The sequence below is a fragment of the Episyrphus balteatus genome, chromosome 4, assembly GCF_945859705.1.
Source record: "Episyrphus balteatus chromosome 4, idEpiBalt1.1, whole genome shotgun sequence".
NCBI lineage: Eukaryota > Metazoa > Arthropoda > Insecta > Diptera > Syrphidae > Episyrphus > Episyrphus balteatus.
In genome coordinates, this window is record NC_079137.1 from 3,911,634 (window position 1) to 3,931,408 (window position 19,775).

Consider the following 19,775-nt stretch of genomic DNA (forward strand, 5'->3'; position numbering starts at 1 on the left):
CAGTTAACACAATCTATCATTCAAAAATTCAAAAAACGTTCGTTTTGATTTTCTTAAAATGGAAGAACTGATTGAATTCATAACAAAAACTTAACCATCTTGTTTTGTTTTATAATTTCAATTATTTCTTCCATTTTAACCGCATTTTTATCGTTTTCTTACAAAAAAAATTATAAAAAACATCAAGGTTATCAATTCTTTTTGACAGAAATCGGCATCAATAATTTAAAAAGTGATGCACATGTAATTTGGGTGCAGCGCTGCAAGCAGCGATGCCTGCAGAAGTGCCGCACATCTGTTTTAGCCATTAGGCTCAAACTGAAAATTTCATTCTGCTTTTTGAAAAGTGAAAATTCTACTAGTTTTTTTATTTCACCTCTTTTTCGCTGCAGCAGCCTGCAGACTTGGTAAAAATAAGCTTTCAAATAAGATAAGATTCGATTTATGACTTTTTTTTTTTAATTTGTTACTCTTTTTTCCCATTTGTTACGCTTTTTAAAAAATTTTGTTACTTTTCTGAAAAAGCCTGCGGCAACACTGATCATAATCTGACACATCGTTCGATAAAACATAATCCCCGTTATCTTCTCTCAAATTTGTTCCAATATTCAAATGCAATGGACTATCTTCTTCTGTGCAGTTCTCAATAACTGTTCCATCTTCGTTTATACACTTTTGCTCTTCCAATTTGAACTCACTGTCAAGTCCCGCTGATGAAAATGGCATTTCATTTGATTCATCGAAATTGTTATCATAATATGCTGGAGTTTGCGGTGGCGGCGGTGGTGGTGCCGATAATGGTTGTATAAATGAATAAGGTTGATAAGATGGATAAGATACAACCGGCTGATAGCCACCATAATAAGTTTGCATATACGATGGGCTTGGTCTTCGAACACTACTAGATCTACCAAAGCAGGGAACACAAGCTCTTGGAACTTGGCCTCTAATAATACTTAAATAGGGTATCTGATAACAGCGAGCACAAGTAGTCCTTTTTCGACTTAAATTCGACCCGCTTTTGCAGCTTATAAATGGCCATTTTGATGTGTATTGACATCCCGGACGTCTTGGTTGTGGCAGATATTCAATTGATTGCGTACAATTGTCAGGATCTGTTTCACTACACGTGACAACTCGTTTAGCTCGCATAACACGCGAAATACAATGCGTACCGCATGTCTGTTGACGTCTGTGTGTACAAATTGGACCATTAACACTGCTCCGACATCTTTGTGGTTCAATTAAATGACAACAAGGTCCCTTTTCTGTATACCCTAGACCATATTTACCACCAGTTTTCGATACCTTGTGATAGATTGTAATGTTGTTTGTATTATGCGCTGTGATATTACCCAAGCTTGTTCGAATAATATTTCGAATTTCATTGGTAAGTCTTATGATATTTGTTTGATTGGCTTTGGATATGGATATTGGCAAGCGATAGAGCGTGTCATTTATGCCTTGTACTAATATATCTTGATCGATTAAAATTGGACATATTTGACATTTATCTTGACATTTTTTATCCATAAATCCACAATCATTGATGCATTTATCACGACTTTTTGTACAAAGTGTGTATTGCTCAAGTGTTGGATTTTCATAATGTTGGGCAACTGTGTTGATTATAACGGGATCTGTAGGAATTGAATGGACAATTGAATTCAAAGCAATTGATGAGAAAAGTATCATGATAGCAAAGATACATTTTGACGTATCCTGAAAAGAAACAAAAATATTTCTTAAAGAAAAAAGGAATAAAACAAAACGTTAGTAAATTAACCGCTTAATTTACAAAAGTTAAGGCTTGACCACACCGGAAAATTATGCTGTAGTTGTATGATGAATTATTCATATATAATAATTGCTCAACGCCTGAACGTTGACATTCGGAATTTTTTTTTCATACACTTACCCGCACCGCTACCACAAAACTTTCCGGTGCGGTCATTCCATTGTATGGTTCATTAACCAATGGGACATTTTCATAATGTTTCTGTCGCTGTTGCGCTTTTAACCAAGTCTGGCAACCATAAAAGGTTGGTTTGTGTTGTCAAATTAAAACAAAATCTGTCTTAAGAGAATGATCTCATGGGAAAGGTATGCGGTAGCGGTACGGGTAATTGTATGAAAACAACTCCACACCTGAATTTTCAAGTTCCGGTTTGGATTGATAACAAGCGATTGTTTTCTCATTAACCCTCGTCTGATTGAAATAAGGAACTCAACTGACAAATGCGACCAAATGAGTAGCAAAAAAAAAAAAAAAAACAGAACTATATTCACTCTGTGAACGCGCAGTCAATGTCAAAACCCTAAACTATGTGTCAACGCGAGTGTCATTGTAGATTGTACTTGTTAACGCTTTAAGAGCATTAGGTCTGTTTGGGTACTGCCTAAAACAGAAATATTTCAACTTTTTTAACCCAATTCCTGTTTGGGTACTCTGAAATTGTACATTTTTTCACAAAAAAGATGGCCGCGAGAGAGAAAAAAATTTCCCCTTCTTGCGAATTTCTGCCCAAAAAATTTCATCGAACAAAAATCTGAAATCTGTCAAAAGGTAGTGCTTTCTCTGTTTTTCTTTATTTGTTCTTGTCGCACAACATAAAGAAAACAAACTAAAACATGGTGGCGTGGATTTTTTTCTTTTTTTTTTTTTTTTATTTATTTCGTTTTAGAGCCAATTTTTCAATCTTCTAATAAACAGTCAATTAACTGTACGACGAATAAAGTTATTAGGCTCATAAACAATCAGATAAAAACATTGAATTTTTCAATCAAGAATAATTTATTCTACAGAATAACAAAAAAAATTGTCAAATTAAAAAATATTTAAAATTAAACGTCATTTTTATTCATGATTGTTTTTGTTTTCTTGTGTTCCACTGTATTTTTTTCAAAATTCTTTCAAAACAGCTTTGACAACTGACACAATATTTTTGTTGAGATTATTCCTTAGAATAATTTTTATTCGTCTCTGAAAGAAGCAGATAGTTTTATTCTTAGGAATAAGCTGTATCTGCCTGTTGAAAAATTGATTTTTTCTCTATCCTTAGGAATAAGTACTAACTGACTGTTTAACTGACTATTGAAAAATTGGCCCTTAGTGATGTAATGCTCAAAACAAATTAATATTTTATGAACAAAATAATAAAAAAAATTTTTCAAAAATAAAACAAAGTGTTTCTAATATTATTCATTTCTTTTTTTTTTTAATTTGTGTTTACAATTTTTAATGAACAAAACAAAGTACAAACATGGCGACGTGGCTATGTTTTGTGATTTTATTTTTTGTGTTTTAATGGTTAAGAATTGCTTTATTTTATAAATGATTTATGAAAAAATGAATAAAAAAAAGTGTTTGTAAAACAAAACAAAATGTTTTGATATTTTTCCTTTCTTTATTTTTTTTTTTCAATTGGTGTTGTTGTTTACATTTTTGTTGTTGTAGAAAAAGTAGCAGAAAATTTTGTTCCAAAAGCGTTTGGGTACTTTTACACAATTTTTCTTTCTCTGAGAGAATTTCATCCCCACTCCTTAAAATTTGACAGGTTTCATATTTTTGTGCAAAAAGAACCCAAACAGACCTATTTTTGTGGACGCACAGGACATTACGATTGCATTATTTTGGAATGATTTTGATGTCAATTTTACATCATAGAGTCAACGCGTTGACTGATTTCGTTGACCGTGTTATCAAAGTTTAAAAATTTTAAGCCACAAAATCATATTCAGAATAGATACCGAAAATTATCAGGGAAAAAATTTTAACTTTCACTATACCTTAAAGGCCATGTTATATCCTCCAGTAAAAACAAAAAAACAAAACAAAAAAATCAAAATACAAGCGCGTAAAACCGATTTCGAAAACACCTTTACAGTTCGAAACTCGACCAAAGAATACCTTCGAACTAAAAATTAACTTAATGTTTTATAAGATTGCATATTTCATAGATAACAAATAGCAAATATGTGACATTAATTATTTGCAGATAACGATTAAAAAACTATGCAAACATATTTGGCTAGATAATTATTTACCATCCACTTAACAAAAACTAAACATAAACTGAATTCGATACAATCGAAAGAAAATTGCATTCAGGTCTTGTTGTTGTTGCAGTTGATATCATAGAGAAAAATGAGCTTGTACAGAAACTTAACTAAATCAAAAGGGGAAAATTGGCAAGTTTTTTTTTTTTTTTTATTATGTTGTTTAAAATGTTGACATCCTTCCAGTCCAACCGCATTTATGTATAAAATTAGAATCAGCAGATTCAGAAACGTTAAAGGCTAAAAAGTTAATCAAGTTTAGGGTTTCTAATTGGTCAATTGTCATAAATATTCTTCCAATTTGGACAAATTTATCGAGAACTTTTCAGCCAAACGTCAGTGTCAAAAATTCAAAAATTGAACTCGTATATGTACATATATACTTATTGTGCATGTATACGTTTGTTTTCCTGTGAGGAGGTTTGATTTGATTGGTTGGTTGTTTTTTTCTTGTACTTCTTTAATAAACAGTTATGATAGAAAGGAAAAAGACAAAGAGAGATTGCTAAAAAGCTCAATACACACGGTTCTTCAAAAAAGTATGACTCCTTCAAAAGAACAACTATTTTCAAGTTACTTTCATAATAGGGCTTTTAAGCAAGAAGTGCTCAAACGTCAAACTGTCCACTTTGATGAAGTTATTTTTTCAATAAAAAAATCAATTTAACAAGAGTCTTTAAACAGTCAGCAACAACTTAGCTTATAAATTCATAAGAAAATTAATTTAAAAAATTAATTTAAATTTTATTAAAATTAAAATTTGTATCTGTCATGTTCATCAAAGTGGGGGTTGTCAGATTTGGCTCTGACAACTTCGTTTACATACCTTTACTAGCAAAAAAAGAAACAAATAGCTCCGTTCCTGTAAATGTGGTAGACTACATTGTATATATATTTCCATAGTACTATCAGAAGTGAAACGATCTCAGGAACTCTGGTGGTAACTTAAAAAAGCAGAATTTGTATGAAATAAATAGACTGAGCGCCACCTCAAAATAGTGGTGACTTTAACTAATACTAAATTCGACTTAATGATAGTATGTACTATAGAAATATATAAACAATGGTAGACTACTCATAAAAATAAATCTAGTACAACCAACTGTTTGCATGTTTGTTTGTTCGTTTTTTTTATTTCGTTTAATCATAATCCGTTTCTAATACCGATCCTTGAATATAACCATATTCAGGTCTACATGCAATAGCGTCTGGATAGCTGTCACAGTATCTACTTAAATCTAAAGTTTGACAAGAATTACAATTAATATTATTATTAGGGCAATATGTTTGACAATATCTAGAGGACATCATTCCACCATTTGTACATCGAGAACAGTCCGGATAAAATGGTTCTGAAAAAAAAAAAAAAAACAATACAAAAAATAATATGAAGTAAAATCTCATTGTCGTTAGTGTTCATGGTATAAGAAAAGAAAGTATGATCACGCGAAGAATGTCTGTATCGAGAACTGTTAGATGAAAGAAAAAAAAATGGCTTCCTAAATTTTTGACAGTTGCCTTATTGAAATTGTTGTTGTAAAAAAATTTTTTTGGAAATTGTTGTTGGTTTTGACTTTGCAAAATTAAACGTCAAAAACTTATTACTCCATTTTGTAAAATGGCGACACTAATGATCATACCTTCTCTTCTTATACCATGGTTGGTGTTGAGTTAGAACTTACGGCGATTATAGCCACAATCGTTGTTAATACAAGACTCTTGTGGTTGTCTTACAACTTGTGGCATTAAGTTTAAATTTCCGTGTAAACAAACAGATCCACATTGTTGATAGGTATGACTTCTGCAAACATACTGATCTTGCCAAAGACATGTGTTTGGAGTGGTAACCATACAACAATGTGGAGCTGATGGAATCTGAGGTGGTGGTTGTACGACCATTTGTGGTGGGGATACGGGTGGCTGTGGTACGTACACTACTTGAGGTGGTGGTGGTCGTGGTGGTGGTGGAGGTGCAGGCTGTGGTACGTACACAACCTGAGGTGGTGGTGGTCGTGGTGGTGGGGGTGCAGGCACATAAACAATCCTCGGTGGTGAGGGCATTGGAGGTGGACGTTGTATTATATTAACGGGAGGAAGACGAGGAGGAGGAACATGTATTTGAGGAGGTGATGGTGGCATTACAACAATATTAGGCGAAAAAGGCCTTTCTTCCACATCTGACGTTGATCCCGCAATGTCAATATCCACATTATTTGTATAGTTGATTACGTGATTCTGCAGAGATTGATTGACATTGTTTGTGACAACAACTGTTGACAAAAGTACAGTTGTATGATTGCGTGCTTCTGGGATTTGGCAACGGATGCCATTCCAAATTGAGCCTTCAGGACAAACAGTATAAATGCATTTGCCATGTGCATAAACGCCAGTACCACAGTAAATTAGGTGACAATAACCGTTTATATTGATTGTTCCATTCGGACATGTTATATTATTTTGTGGAGGTGGTGGTGGTACTGGTGGTTGTGGTGGTACTGGTGGTTGTGGTGGTCCTGGGGGTGGTGGTCCTGGGGGTGGTGGTCCTGATGGTGGTGGTCCTGGGGGTGGTGGTCCTGATGGTGGTGGTCCTGGGGGTGATGGTCCTGGAAATAATGGTGGTGGTGGAGGTGGCATTAGTATTGGAAAGGGCACTGGAACTGGAAATTGCATTGGCATTGGCATTTGCATTTGCATAGGCATTTGCACTTGCGTTTGCATTTGGGCAACACATGGTTGTTGACAGGGTGGCTGACAGTTTGTTTGGCAACATGAAGTAGTGCATTGTGCTGCTGGCTGAGTCACACCCATCATCGGTGTACACATTCCATTCGCAAATCTATACCCTTCATGGCATGACGGCCTTGATTGAGGCTTAGTTTCGAATAAAATTTAAAAAAAATATGAAAATATTTATTAATTTAATTAAAAGAAACAAAATAATTTACCCATAATTGTTGCAAAGGATTTGAAATACAAAAGTGCACAAACAAGCTATTAAAAGCAACAAAAACTAATAAAATTTTGAAAAACATTTTAAATTTGTTTTTTTTTTTTTTTATATTCCCGTTGATGATATTCTCTGTGCACCGTAACGAGGCACAGAGTATATGATTTTTAAAAGCGCATCGCTTTTTAAAGATCATTTTTGACCATGAAATTATTATAATTTATTGAGTATGCGGATGTTGAAAGATTAGATGTCTGGATTGATAACATTATCGTTAAAAAAAAATTTAAAAAACATAAAGCAAAGCTTGTTTTTTATTTTACAAACCAACTTAATGTAATATGCATAGGTCTAGGATTTGTCATTTCAAATATCCAAAGTGTATGAAATTTCTTCTGAACTAATGGCAAAAAAAAGCAACTCCTACACCAGGATATGGATACAATATATTGCATATAATAATATAGCACATATTAGCCCTGTTCCATTGGCGTTGGTAGTCTACTAATAGTAGATGTTTCGATTAATCTAGTACTATCATCTACTCATGCTGATTTTCCCTAGTAAATACGATTTGTATTGAATTCGTTGAAAGTGCGTTCCATTGAAAATCGCTAGTAAAGTACTAGTTGTACTTTGTCAATTGTCACCTCAAAAAGGAACAGGGCTATTGTCAAATTAAAAATGACAGCTGAACCAAATTAAAAATGGCTGCTGCAGGGACTACCCTGTGTTATCTATAAACAAAATGTTAATACATTTTTTGGATGTCGATGTTTTTTTCTTTTTTCTATTTTTATTCATTACTGTTTGAAAATACTTTTTCAATTTAATAACTGACAGAAAAATTTACATATCAAAAGGAAAGAACCAAAGCTAAAGCCATTTTCTGTCAGTTTTGACAGATACACAGAACTCAACAAAAATAAGAACGAATAGGGAACAGGGCCAATATCTACTAGAGCAAAAGATCATGACGTGTAGATTGTAGTACTAGATCTAATATTCGTCTACTCATAAGTAGTTTCCCACCTCCAAAGGAACGTGGAATGTGTTTTTTTATATTTAAACATCGATGAACTACCCTATGTTATAATTTGCATTAATAAGATTAAGATGCGCAAAATCATTAGAATAAAAAAAAAACTTGACCCATTTTCTTTCCAACTTCTATCTATGATTTATTATTATCAATTAAGTTATTACTATTTTTTTTTTTCTATTTTTCATTTGAATTGTGAACATTTCCACAATTTACTTGAAACTCTCAAGAACACAAAAAGTTTAGTTAATATTAGAATAACACCACAAATGGATCGGTTTTTAGTTGCATTTCTTCTAATATATTCAATTGGGTTTTGTTATCAACAAGACACTGTGAGTTTTATAAATATTTGTAAATTTTAAATTTTTAAACGTGATTTTATATTATAGTTTTTACAAAAAAAAAAATATAAAAGTATGTCATGGGAATATAAAAAATATAAACTAAGGACAAATATTTAAAAAGTGAAAAACAAAAAATAATTATAAATTCAAACAATACACATACATATCAATCAAAATTCAAATTCTCATTCAGTTTAATAGAGTTGTTCATATTTTCAAGCTGACTGTTTTGATAGTTCGAAATTACAATTTTATAAATTATTATTTTTGTAAAACCAGAGGTGTTAGGGTCATAATCCCAAAAAACGAAAACCCAGAATCCCGAAAATCCAAAATCCCGAAAACGCAAAAATCCTGAAAACCCCAGAATCCCGAAACCCAGAATCCCAAATAAGATTGGAAATCCTGAAAATTTATTTAAATTTTATATAATTTTTCGGTATTTCGATTTCGAAAAATAATCCTAAGTGGTCAAAAGTAAACACGTAAAAAACAATATAACTGTATAATTCCGTAAATATATCTTTCGACATGATTTCAAAAATCTATTGTGCTTTCAGCAGTGTTGTGATTGAGTTTGGTATGTGCAAAAAAAATTGTTGAACTAAAATTAATTCAATTGTAAGTTTTAATTTTTATGTTATAATTGTATGTTAATTGTTATTTTATATTTTAATAAAATAATCAGTGAACAGACAATTTTGAAGAGTTTTTTAATTTTTCGGTTTTATTTTCGGGATCTTGGCTTTTCGGGATTTTGTTTTTTTTGGGATTCTGGGTTTTCTGGATTCAAGATTTCTTTCTTTCCTTATTTTTTCTTCAAAAATAGTTTTTTTAACTTTTCTAAACAGAGTTTGTATGCCATTTTGTATTTATTATCAGTGAAGACGTATAGCCCTTTTCATGAAAAAAATGTCCTATTTTTTGGAAAATTTGATTTTGAAAAAAAAAAAAAATATTTTTTTAGACGTATATTGAATTTGTGAGTTACCCTTACTGCCTAACATTGCATATTTTAAAATTTTTTATAGCATGTCTGTCCTATTGGAACTGATTTTTATAATGGAGCATGTGTTCGATCCATGTGCCCAGAAACTCATTATCTTGTTAATGGAGCATGTCTTTTGAGACCAATGGATACTGCGACTTGTGGCTATGGATTTGACTTAATCAATGGAATGTGTGTACAACAAAATTGCCCAACAAATTTTGTCATGATTAATGGATTATGTCAAGAAAAATTTATTAATAATTTACCACCTCTCCAATGTCCCCATGGTAACTTTTTTAATTATTTTTTTTTTTTTTTAATTGATCATTTTCGATTTCGACTTAAGGTTTTTCGGTTTACAATGGAAATTGCTTGCCTAACCCTGGTATAATTCCACCACCATTTTGTAGACCAAAACCTTGTCAAACATATGGTTACTGTCCGTTTACTTGTGATGATCAACGACAACCATCATTAACAACGACAACACCAAGAACAACAATAACACCAACGACAACAACAACACCACCACGACCATCACCACAAACAACACCATCACCAACAACAACACCAACACCAGATATATGCCCTCCAGAACATGTTGTTATTGATGGAGAATGTCGATTTGTGTCTTGTGTCAAAGGCTTTTTCCATAAAGGTCGTTGTATTGAGCCAGTTTGTACTGATGGCCTAGTGTGGACAGGCCTAACATGCGCCCATCCAGAAGTCATTACAACAATTATAGAAATTGAAAATAATTTCATCACAGAAACAAATCAAACTGGTCCTGACTTCCATATTACTAAATCTATTGATAATATTGTTCGCATAAATGAAACGAATGAAGCCATCACTAATCCAGAAAAAAACCGTCAACCCTGCACACCGACATCATCATCATCATCATCATCATCAAATTCAAATAAAAAATGTTGTTTTATTATCACACCTAGGATGTGTAAGAAATACAGTTCGAAATGGGTTTGTTTCAATCGTCAATATCGACAATGTGGAGACATTTGTGGAACATATTCTGTAAAGTATTTAAGAGTGCCTAAGGTTACTGAACATCCAGGAATGCTGGTTATACCACCAAATCCTGATTTGGAAGAGTGTAAGGGAAGTGAATGCAAAAGAAATGGTAAGTTGTTTTCTCTTTTATTTAAATTTTACTGAGTAAAAGTTGTGGTAAGATGAAATGTCAAATTTGACATTTGATCTGTTACTTTAAAAAAAAAAGTTAACAACCATTGTTATCAATCATACATTCACTTTCTCGTCCCTTAAATCATTAAAGATCACATTAAAACTGATTAAGCAATTGAATTTGTCGTCTACCTCGCCGTCCTTAATTTCAAAACCTTCTGTCTTCCCAGACATTTTTGACAAATGAAAAATGTATCTTTTCACCTCAATAGTGTCAAAAATGTATCCTCGGCTAAATATTTAACCCAAATCACAGACGGCCTTATTAAGGAATTACCAAACCGGAAAAGTATGCGGTACCGGTACGGGTAATAATAGCCCTCCGGAAAAACAATTTTGGTTCTATAAAGCTTTACAGATGCTTTTGTAGTTTCTGTAAAGCATTATAGAAGCAAAATTGCTAATAGGGCTGTTCCATTGGAGGGGGTAGTCTACTAAGAGTAAATGTTTTGGTTAATCTAGTACTATCATCTACTCATGCTCTTCTTCCCGAGTAGATACGATTTTATTTGAATTCGTTGAAAGTGCGTTAGATTGAAAATCACCAGTAAACTACTATTAAAACTTTGCCACCTCGCAAAGGAACAGGGCTAATAGGTCTGTTCGTTGTGCCCCGCTCCAGGGGACTCTGACTCTAAGTCATGTCAATCAACTGTCAAAAAAATCAAAGTTTCTAGGGTTTTTATTTTACATGGCCTCAGAGCTTTAGTTTCATCAGCTGATTTCTGTTTTTACTTTATTTAGTTATTATTTTTTGTATAATATTTAAATCAATTTATGTTTATGTTATTTTTTTTTTTTTAATAGATGCCGTTGACTGTTCTGGTTGTTTGACAAATCAAAAACAAACATGCTCACCATATTGTTATCGATATCGATGTCCAACCAACAGATGCACATACATCGATCAATCTGAATACTGTACAAAATATAGGGGAAGTCCGGGTTGTAGCAGCGTTGATGGATGTTTTGGGAGCTATTGTTATGATGAAATACCAAGTCCCCAAGATGATTGTCTATAGATTTAATTTTCTTTCTGTTTTAATATTTTTTCATAACTCATTAAATAAAATCATACATAAAAAAAAAAAACTTATTTATAATGTTTTACGCACTTTCTACAATTTATATTATAATTCCTTATCTGACAAATAATAATTCATTGCAGCTTTTTTTGTTGTTTGTTAAAATAACATTCTAGTTAGAAAGAACTCAATTTTGTTATCAATAAACTATATGCATCAGCAGTGCCTGATTAGAATCGTGTCAGATAGGCCTTCACATTATAAAAATGCACTTTAACATAAAGAATGATTAATAGGTTCTTAGAGGCGTTTAATGTGCAAACATAACAAAAATATTGACTTAGATTTAAAGATAAACTTTTGAATTTGGTTTATAGCAATTATTGACTCAATTCTTAGATTTGATTTGATGTACAAGTAATTTTTGTAATTTATACTTTATAATATTTAACGTGACCTACTTTTGTTTGAAAGAGGAACGTGTAAACATGAATAAGACGGTTTTCACATACAACTCAGTTCTAATTTTGACGTATCTGTGATACTTTCTCACTCGCACTTCACTTGAGAAAGAGATCCCTTACTTTCGAAAGCGAATGAGAAGGCAACACAGAGACGTCAAAATGAAGATTCACGCAATGACACAAATGTAACATGCGTTATTAACATAAATGTGACAGTTTTGAATGATTAAGACTTTTCACAAGTCAATTAAAACCGTGCAATATATTGTGCGGCAAAAAATTACTAGAACTCTACAGTGTTACCGCTGGATATTTTTGAAAAGTGGCAAAAAAGGTGGCACACTAAAGTGGCACAGCAGTAACGTTGGAACTCTACTCTTCATTGGCCACTTTTTGCAAAATTACAAAAGGAAAAATAAGCTTTCTGCATCATTATTTTAAATTTTCCAACAGGACCAAAACTAAAAAAAAAAATACGTTCCAAAATGTTCACTTTTGTAGTTTTTCAATTTTTGAGGCAATGTATGTGTTTGTGTTAAGGCTTTATGCTGCACGTCAAAAGTCGGCATACGGAAATTATTCTTTACTGACTTTCCAGAAAATGTTCTAATAAAATTGAATAAATTTGACAGCTAACTCTTCATGTAACCTATAATAAATTTTTGCAAATAAAATACAAAAGAGCTAAAATATTAAAGTCATATTACTTGTTTAATTGCATATGACACAATTGACGCACTTCAGTTGTCTAACAAATCGATACGTATTTATGACGAATATACAATGTAGAGAGCTCTGGTTTTGTTATCTTAAAAACATAAACAATAACTTGCACCAATATCTCTGATGATAACAATGTGTCAAAGGCCTTCACATTAGAAATGCACTTTAAATGAGTTAACATAGATTCGAAGGTCTTTCTCTCTATGTGAACATTTATTATTTGTTTAAGATTAGGTTTCTGATGATATCAGTAAAATGGTTCTATCGAATATATAATTTTCGCATATATTCCACTTGGCCTGGTTGTGAAATAATATAGTTAAAGTCAGGGGCGTACATACCATGGGGCAGCCGAGGCAGTGCTTTGAGGCCCCCTAACGAATTCCAGGGAACCATGAGAAATTATGTAATGATGTCACTCGATGGATTTGAAGGAATTTTTTATACGCGTTTTGGACGTGTTTTGGACGCTTTTTTGACGCGTTTTGGACGGGGTTTTGACGCGTTTTGGACGCGTTTTGGAGGGACGGACACGTTTTATACGCGTGTTCGACACGTTTTGGATGCGTTTTAGACGCGTTTTAAACGCGTTTTTGAAGCTTTTTGGACTCGTTTTGGAAGCGTTTTGGACGCGTCTTGAACGCATCTTGGACGCGTCTTAGGCGCGTCGAAGACGCGTTTTGGGCTCGTCTTAGACGCGTTTTTGGCGCCTCTTGGACGCGTTTTAAACAACTAGCAAATAAATTTATGTGACAAAAATTTGACATACATTTCAAATACAAAACGTCCAAGGCGCGTTCATAATCAGCAGACCTATGCATTCAGTTACAAAATTACATATCTATTTTTTAAGATTTTTGAAAAAAAACCAAGGGGTACCCCTAGCCAAAAAAAATGTGCCAACAGCAAAAAGAATTGAGAGTGTGAAAGGGAAAAGAGAAAGTTAATTATAGGTATATAGAAAAAAAAATCAATGTTAACTTTTGTAATAAAATAAAGTGAATATTTTTTTCCAATTTTTGTTTTCAAAATTTTAATTTTGAAAAGTTATTTTTCAAAAACTAGGTGTGTTTTTTTGTTTATCTATATAGATTTTGTGCAAAAAAACGACATCGGGATTTTTGAAATCCATGCAAACATTTGGCACCACTGTACATATACTTTGGCAGCTGTCTGTCAAAAATGTTGCTTTTGTTTTTTTTTTATTTTAACTCCGAAGTGGGAAGGCCATTACATCCATGTTGGATGCAAACAAAAATTTTCATATGGCCATGGCATCCATGTTGGATTCAAAAAAATTGTTTTTTCACAAAAAACCAAAAATTATCTGTATATTCTTAGCTACATTTTAGGACCATGACCATTAACATTAGTTGCGTCGTTCTTGTGTTATAAGCGTTTGAAGGTAGCCATATTGAATTTTTTTTCGATTTTTTAAAAATCAAATGTGAAAACTTTTTTATTTTTATTTCTAATTTTTCGAAAAAACTTTGGTAATTTTATATACATATCTGTTCAACAATCTTATCAGGATCCATTTAAGGCTTTTATCTGAAAAGTGCATTGCGTAAAGTTTTAAAGTTTTTGTTGTTTTTAACACGTAAATTGTTTCGATTTCAAAAATCTCGATGTCGTTTTTTTGCACAAAATCTATATAGATAAACAAAAAAACACACCTACTATGCCATTAAATGGCTTTATTTAAATTTTTTTGTAGTGGATAAGGTTTTTGGCTTTACAAAAAGGTAAAGCACGTTATTGTAAGTGTAACCGTTGATTTTTAATAATTTTTTTCCAAATTAAGTATTTATTTTTTAAATTGCCCCTCCCCGCTAAACGAGGGGGAATAAACCACCCCCCTCCCATATAATTTTTTTCTTGTCTCGACCCAACCTACACGCTCTAGCTTTTTTTCACACTACTCCTGAATCACAATGTATTTGTTAAAAAAAATTGCTTTTGAAATGCATTAAATTTATTCCCTCATACAAAATGCCATTTTTTATTGCGGTGATTATTTTTGCAACATTCTTGTGTTTTAACCCAAAAAAAAAATGGTTTGTATTTATGCTTAATAAACTTTTCAAATATAGATGTCTCTCTCATGACATTAAAATAAACGTCAAAAAAATGATAATCAGATTGTTAAACGTCAAAAATTGACTTTTGGACTTTCTGGTTTCTTGCACACTTGTTTCTGATTAAATTTTCTTTTCTCCCAAAAAGAAAAGATTTTATTATTATTTTATATTAATCTCTCCACGTAATTGAATTGAATTTGCACAAAATCATGTTCTCTAGCACAAGGACTTTTGTTCGTTCAAACATCGTAAGTTAAAACTCCCATTTCCATCAATTTGAATTTCATCACAGATTAAAAATTCAAAATTAATTATTTTCCATAAAGTTGCATCGTTGCAAGAGCACCCTTGTTGTGGCCGAACACAACAATGAAACATTGAATCCAGTCACATTGAATACTATCACTGCCGCCAAGAAAATTGGTGGCGATATCACTGTTCTAGTTGCTGGAACAAAATGTGGACCAGTAAGTTTGTAGAGTAGGGTTTTTCTTTCTTAAATTTAATGTTTTTTATGATTTGAATTAAGGCATCTGAAGCTGTATCAAAAATTCAAGGAGTTGGCAAAGTAATTGTCGCCGAAAATGATGCTTTCAAAGGATTCACTCCAGAATCTTTGACTCCTTTGGTTTTGGCTGCCCAAAATCAATTCAAATTCACACATATTTTAGCCGGAGCAACTGCATTTGGCAAGAATGTTTTGCCAAGAGTTGCAGCCAAATTGGATGTTTCACCAATTTCAGAAATAATCGATGTCAAGTCGGAAGATACTTTTGTTAGAACTATTTATGCAGGTAAGCTTAGTATCAGAGTACAGTCAACAACAACTGAGAGATAAGAGCGTTGTTGTTATGTAATTTGCTAGATTAGTTTGCTTAGCTGGCTTACAGCCAGCAGAAAAGTTTACTTTGTTGCTAGCAAGTTTGTATGCAATTTAGAAACAAATATAATGCCATCATCGTACAGTGTGGCGTCAACCTTTTTTTTTTACTTGCGATATATCGGCGTAAAGCAAAATTGTTCTAAATCACAAAAGGCAAATTTTACTGGGGACAATTTTTAAGTTTCAAATTGGTTTAAAGCGACAATTTTCTGCTCGTTTGCCATTCAAGTTATGTTTTTTATAAAGTACTATTTTTAAACATTTTTTAAAACTAAAAACCCAAAATTGGACATAGAACAATTCCTATACAAGTACGCACTTTCCTTAAATAAAAAGTGGACTTAGAACATAATATGATGGGACTTAGAACAATCAAGAATACTCGGGCTCATTTTCAAAAGGCTACTTCCCTGTTTGTATTGTTTTATGTAATGTCCCATTAAATTATATTATCTGTGGAATGAAATTTTTTTGACAAAAACGGTTTTCAAATTCGGATAGAGCACCCTCAAATTAGTAAAACTGCATCATTATCTCATTTTCGGTAAAAAGTGGATTTAGAACAATTTGCTTTACGCCGACGATACGTTAACAAGTTATGCATTCGTACAACAACAATAAGTTCAGATGACAATTTTCCATGATATTACGATGATAGAGAATGCGAAAAAAGTGGGTCCCGGAAGTCCGTCTGTCCCTCAGTCTGTCTGTATAAGGAGCCTTAACAGCCTAAAAGGATGGATGGATTGACATCAAACTTGGTATGTAGCATTGTTTGAAGACTCTCCAGAGGGGTTTTTGGAATTAATTTTTATGGACCAAAAATAACAGTAACTGTCATGTAAAAATTTTGGAAAAGTTTAATTTCTCGAAAACGGCTCCAACGATTTTGTTAAAAAAATTCATATATGTTTTACTTTTTTGGCAAGGTCTATGTCTATCTTATGATGGAATTTTTTTTTTTTTTCGGAAATCAATATTTACGGTAACTGCCATAGAACCGTTTTTTTTTCAAAATCTGATTTTCCGCAACGAAATTTTTAATATATACACTTCAATAAAAGGGAATCAAATAAATTATTTATATTAAAAACAAAAATTGTAATGGATTAAATATTTTTTCTTCAAATATCATGGTCTCATTTTAAAGCTTGAAATGTTTGCTTTGAATTATTGGTAAAAACATAAAAATGCATTCGATAGTATTAGCGTAATCTGTCAATAAATTGCTACTCATTTTTTTTAAATGTTAAATCATCCAAATACTCTGTTTTAATTTCAGTTTTTTTTTTTTTTCTTACTTCATTTATGTCGATGGATCTTTTAAAAGTGAACGAATTTTTAAATTCTTAGCATTGACTTAAAGCTTTTGTTTAAAACTTTTTAATGGTACCATTAACATTCATGTATGTCAATTACATTCTGATCAATTGTATAGTTTTTACGCAAAGTTTGATTCCATTTTTGTTGCTCCTAAGTGTAGAAGCACTTATATAATTTTCATATGAATAAAATAGAGTCAGAATTGTTTTGACTTTGGATTCGAGTTCAGCACACCAAAAACCTTAAGTAAAGTATATTTTGGTTTATGTAACAAAAAAAAATGTATTTTGTTCACCAGTGTCGTTTTCTATAAATGTTAATTTCATAAATTATGCTAAAAAATAACTTAAAAATTGTTAAATTTGTTAACTAGTTACTTTTTTTCTACTCCTGTCATTAACATATTAAAAAAAAAAAAAAAAACAACTCAACAAACTTAGGTGGTAGTATTTATGATAAACATTTGTATAGGTTCGCCACACTGTGCATCGACGTCATTTTAGCAATGATTAAGTGTATATCAAAATTCTCTTTAGGAAATGCTGTTTTAACTCTCAAGTCCAAGGACGCTATTAAAGTCATCACAGTTCGTGGAACAAATTTCGAAGCGGCCGGTGCTGGTGGAAGTGCTGCAGTAGAACAGGCACCAGCTGGTGACTACAAGAGTGATTTGTCGGAATTCGTTTCTCAGGAATTAACCAAATCTGACCGTCCAGAATTGGCTGGTGCCAAAGTCATTGTGTCAGGAGGACGTGGTCTAAAGTCTGGAGATAATTTTAAGCTATTGTACAATCTAGCTGATAAGTTTGGAGCAGCTGTTGGTGCATCACGTGCTGCTGTCGATGCTGGCTTTGTACCAAACGATTTACAAATTGGTCAAACTGGCAAAATTGTTGCTCCTGTAAGTTTATAATATTTTATGTGTGCATAAGGCATTAAATTAAAATATGGTTTCTCAAAATTTCTTTTACAGGATCTATATATCGCAGTTGGAATCTCTGGAGCTATTCAACATTTGGCTGGTATGAAGGACTCGAAGACAATTGTTGCTATCAACAAAGATCCAGAGGCACCAATATTCCAAGTATCTGATATTGGATTGGTAGCTGATTTATTTAAAGCTGTTCCAGAATTGACAGAAAAACTATAAAAAAAAAGCTAAAATACAAAAAACAATGAAAACAAACAAAAGAATCACTCTTGTTGCCTTAAAGTTTTTTTTTACACAACAAAAAATATAAATAGATAAATTTGTACCAATCTTTTCGCAGATTGTATGCATTTAGAATTATTATTGTTAATTGAGATTTCTTTCCTGATTTACTAAAGGAAATAAAAAAAAGATGATAGATTGGCACTATAAAAGTGATTTTTAATGGTAAACAAACTCTTGAAGCCGATTTCTTTAAAAAGAATTTTTTGATTGGACGTACAGAAGCGTCCGAAAGCATATAGGAGTTTTCTGTTAGTGCTTTACTGGAAATAAAATGACATCTTCTGAAAAGAGAAACTTACTTGTCCATTTCAAGTCAGATTCGAATCAGAAGAACTAATACACACTAACACAAAAATGAAATTTCAGAATTGGGAAGAAGCGTATTAAACTGTTCCATTCGATTGAAAATTTGTGAATTCTTGAGTACACTCAATCGAAAAAGACACTTGTTGTACTCGATGCGATATAAACTCATTACTTTAGCCAAGTATTGGGTTCCGTTTCGAACATCGTTGCAGATGCCCTTGTTGACGCACTTCGTTTCACTTGTTTCAAACTTGGGAACAAAAATGATCATACATTGTTTCCCCAAACTTAGAATGTTTTTTTTTGCTTTTCTTCAGGGTCTGCCTCAGATATTGCCAATCAAACCTTTTTTTTCTTACATTTCGAAGCCGATATCTTTTGACCAAAGTTTTGAAACAGGGGTGAGATTATGTATGGCGAAAACGAACAAACGTTTTTATGTGTGTGAAAGGTTTGATTCATACAACTTAAAAATCGAAAGAATTTGTTCTGTATCTGTCACAAATTTTCTTTTGTTTTTCAAAAACGAACGATCGTTTTCGTTTTTTATAGAATGTACCCCCAGGGGTGAGATTTTGTATGGTGAAAAAGAACAAACGTTTTCGTGTGTGCGAAAGGTTTGATTGAAAAACGAAAGAATTTCTTCTGTATCTGTCACAAATTTTCTTTCGTTTTTCAAAAACGAACGATCGTTTTCGTTTCGTTTTTTATAGAATGTACCCCCAGGTTTTGGAAATATGGGTTAATAAATCAACAGGCCTATGCATTTATGTAAAAAAAATTACAAGTCTATTTTTTTAAATTCGGCGAAAAACAATCCAAGGGGAGCCCCCGCCAAAAAAAAAATAATTAAAATTTTTTTTTCTCGAAATCCATTCATTGAGACATTAAAAGAAAGGTATCTTTAAGCTCTATTCTAATCTGAAAACCAAAAGTTTCTTGGAGATCTGGGGTCGAATCATGGCACACTATTACGATCATACGTTGACGTTTTGACTATTTCCGTCTCTATTTAATCAGTAGAAATAGAATGGGATAGATATCGGTCATACGTTAAGGAACGCATGTCGTGATTCAACCCCTTGTTCCTTAGATATATAAGCAGTGCAACAAATTAATAAATGGCAAGCGTTTTAGTGAGACTATCTTTAAAAAATTCTAT

General features: G+C 32.4%; 4 protein-coding genes across 4 annotated transcripts; 2 read left to right on the forward strand and 2 right to left on the reverse strand.

Annotated features, from left to right (window-relative positions):
• Window positions 1-495: 495 nt before the first annotated feature.
• LOC129918008 (uncharacterized) lies at window positions 496-3,989 on the reverse strand. The gene is made up of 2 exons (XM_055998296.1): window positions 3,790-3,989; window positions 496-1,722 (listed from the first exon to the last, which is right to left on the reverse strand). The coding sequence occupies exons 1-2, from the start codon at window positions 3,799-3,801 to the stop codon at window positions 496-498; spliced, it is 1,239 nt and encodes a 412-aa protein (XP_055854271.1). The 5' UTR covers window positions 3,802-3,989.
• A 1,155-nt stretch (window positions 3,990-5,144) lies between these two features.
• LOC129918517 (uncharacterized) lies at window positions 5,145-7,176 on the reverse strand. The gene is made up of 3 exons (XM_055999109.1): window positions 7,005-7,176; window positions 5,742-6,930; window positions 5,145-5,411 (listed from the first exon to the last, which is right to left on the reverse strand). The coding sequence occupies exons 1-3, from the start codon at window positions 7,089-7,091 to the stop codon at window positions 5,200-5,202; spliced, it is 1,488 nt and encodes a 495-aa protein (XP_055855084.1). The 5' UTR covers window positions 7,092-7,176; the 3' UTR covers window positions 5,145-5,199.
• Window positions 7,177-8,246: 1,070 nt separating this feature from the next.
• On the forward strand, window positions 8,247-11,653 carry LOC129918518 (uncharacterized). The gene is made up of 4 exons (XM_055999110.1): window positions 8,247-8,383; window positions 9,427-9,673; window positions 9,733-10,527; window positions 11,400-11,653. The coding sequence occupies exons 1-4, from the start codon at window positions 8,318-8,320 to the stop codon at window positions 11,612-11,614; spliced, it is 1,323 nt and encodes a 440-aa protein (XP_055855085.1). The 5' UTR covers window positions 8,247-8,317; the 3' UTR covers window positions 11,615-11,653.
• Window positions 11,654-14,957: 3,304 nt separating this feature from the next.
• LOC129918519 (electron transfer flavoprotein subunit alpha, mitochondrial) lies at window positions 14,958-18,398 on the forward strand. Its single transcript, XM_055999111.1, has 5 exons — window positions 14,958-15,133; window positions 15,212-15,352; window positions 15,415-15,679; window positions 17,628-17,992; window positions 18,065-18,398. Exons 1-5 carry the CDS (start codon window positions 15,095-15,097, stop codon window positions 18,239-18,241), a joined length of 987 nt encoding a protein of 328 aa, XP_055855086.1. The 5' UTR covers window positions 14,958-15,094; the 3' UTR covers window positions 18,242-18,398.
• The last annotated feature ends 1,377 nt before the right edge of the window (window positions 18,399-19,775 follow it).

What these genes read in the sequence shown, in the direction of transcription:
- LOC129918517 (XM_055999109.1), bottom strand. Translation starts at nt 7,091, where the DNA reads ATGTTTTTCAAAATTTTATTAGTTTTTGTTGCTTTTAATAGCTTGTTT. An exon ending in ATCCTTTGCAACAATTATGG is followed by an intron (nt 6,931 to 7,004) that starts GTAAATTATTTT and finishes TTCGAAACTAAG; the next exon opens with CCTCAATCAAGGCCGTCATG. An exon ending in CGATTGTGGCTATAATCGCC is followed by an intron (nt 5,412 to 5,741) that starts GTAAGTTCTAAC and finishes TTTTTTTTTCAG; the next exon opens with AACCATTTTATCCGGACTGT.
- LOC129918518 (XM_055999110.1), top strand. Translation starts at nt 8,318, where the DNA reads ATGGATCGGTTTTTAGTTGCATTTCTTCTAATATATTCAATTGGGTTT. An exon ending in TTTGTTATCAACAAGACACT is followed by an intron (nt 8,384 to 9,426) that starts GTGAGTTTTATA and finishes AATTTTTTATAG; the next exon opens with CATGTCTGTCCTATTGGAAC. An exon ending in AAGTGAATGCAAAAGAAATG is followed by an intron (nt 10,528 to 11,399) that starts GTAAGTTGTTTT and finishes TTTTTTTAATAG; the next exon opens with ATGCCGTTGACTGTTCTGGT.
- LOC129918519 (XM_055999111.1), top strand. Translation starts at nt 15,095, where the DNA reads ATGTTCTCTAGCACAAGGACTTTTGTTCGTTCAAACATC. An exon ending in CTTTTGTTCGTTCAAACATC is followed by an intron (nt 15,134 to 15,211) that starts GTAAGTTAAAAC and finishes TTTTCCATAAAG; the next exon opens with TTGCATCGTTGCAAGAGCAC. An exon ending in CTGGAACAAAATGTGGACCA is followed by an intron (nt 15,353 to 15,414) that starts GTAAGTTTGTAG and finishes ATTTGAATTAAG; the next exon opens with GCATCTGAAGCTGTATCAAA.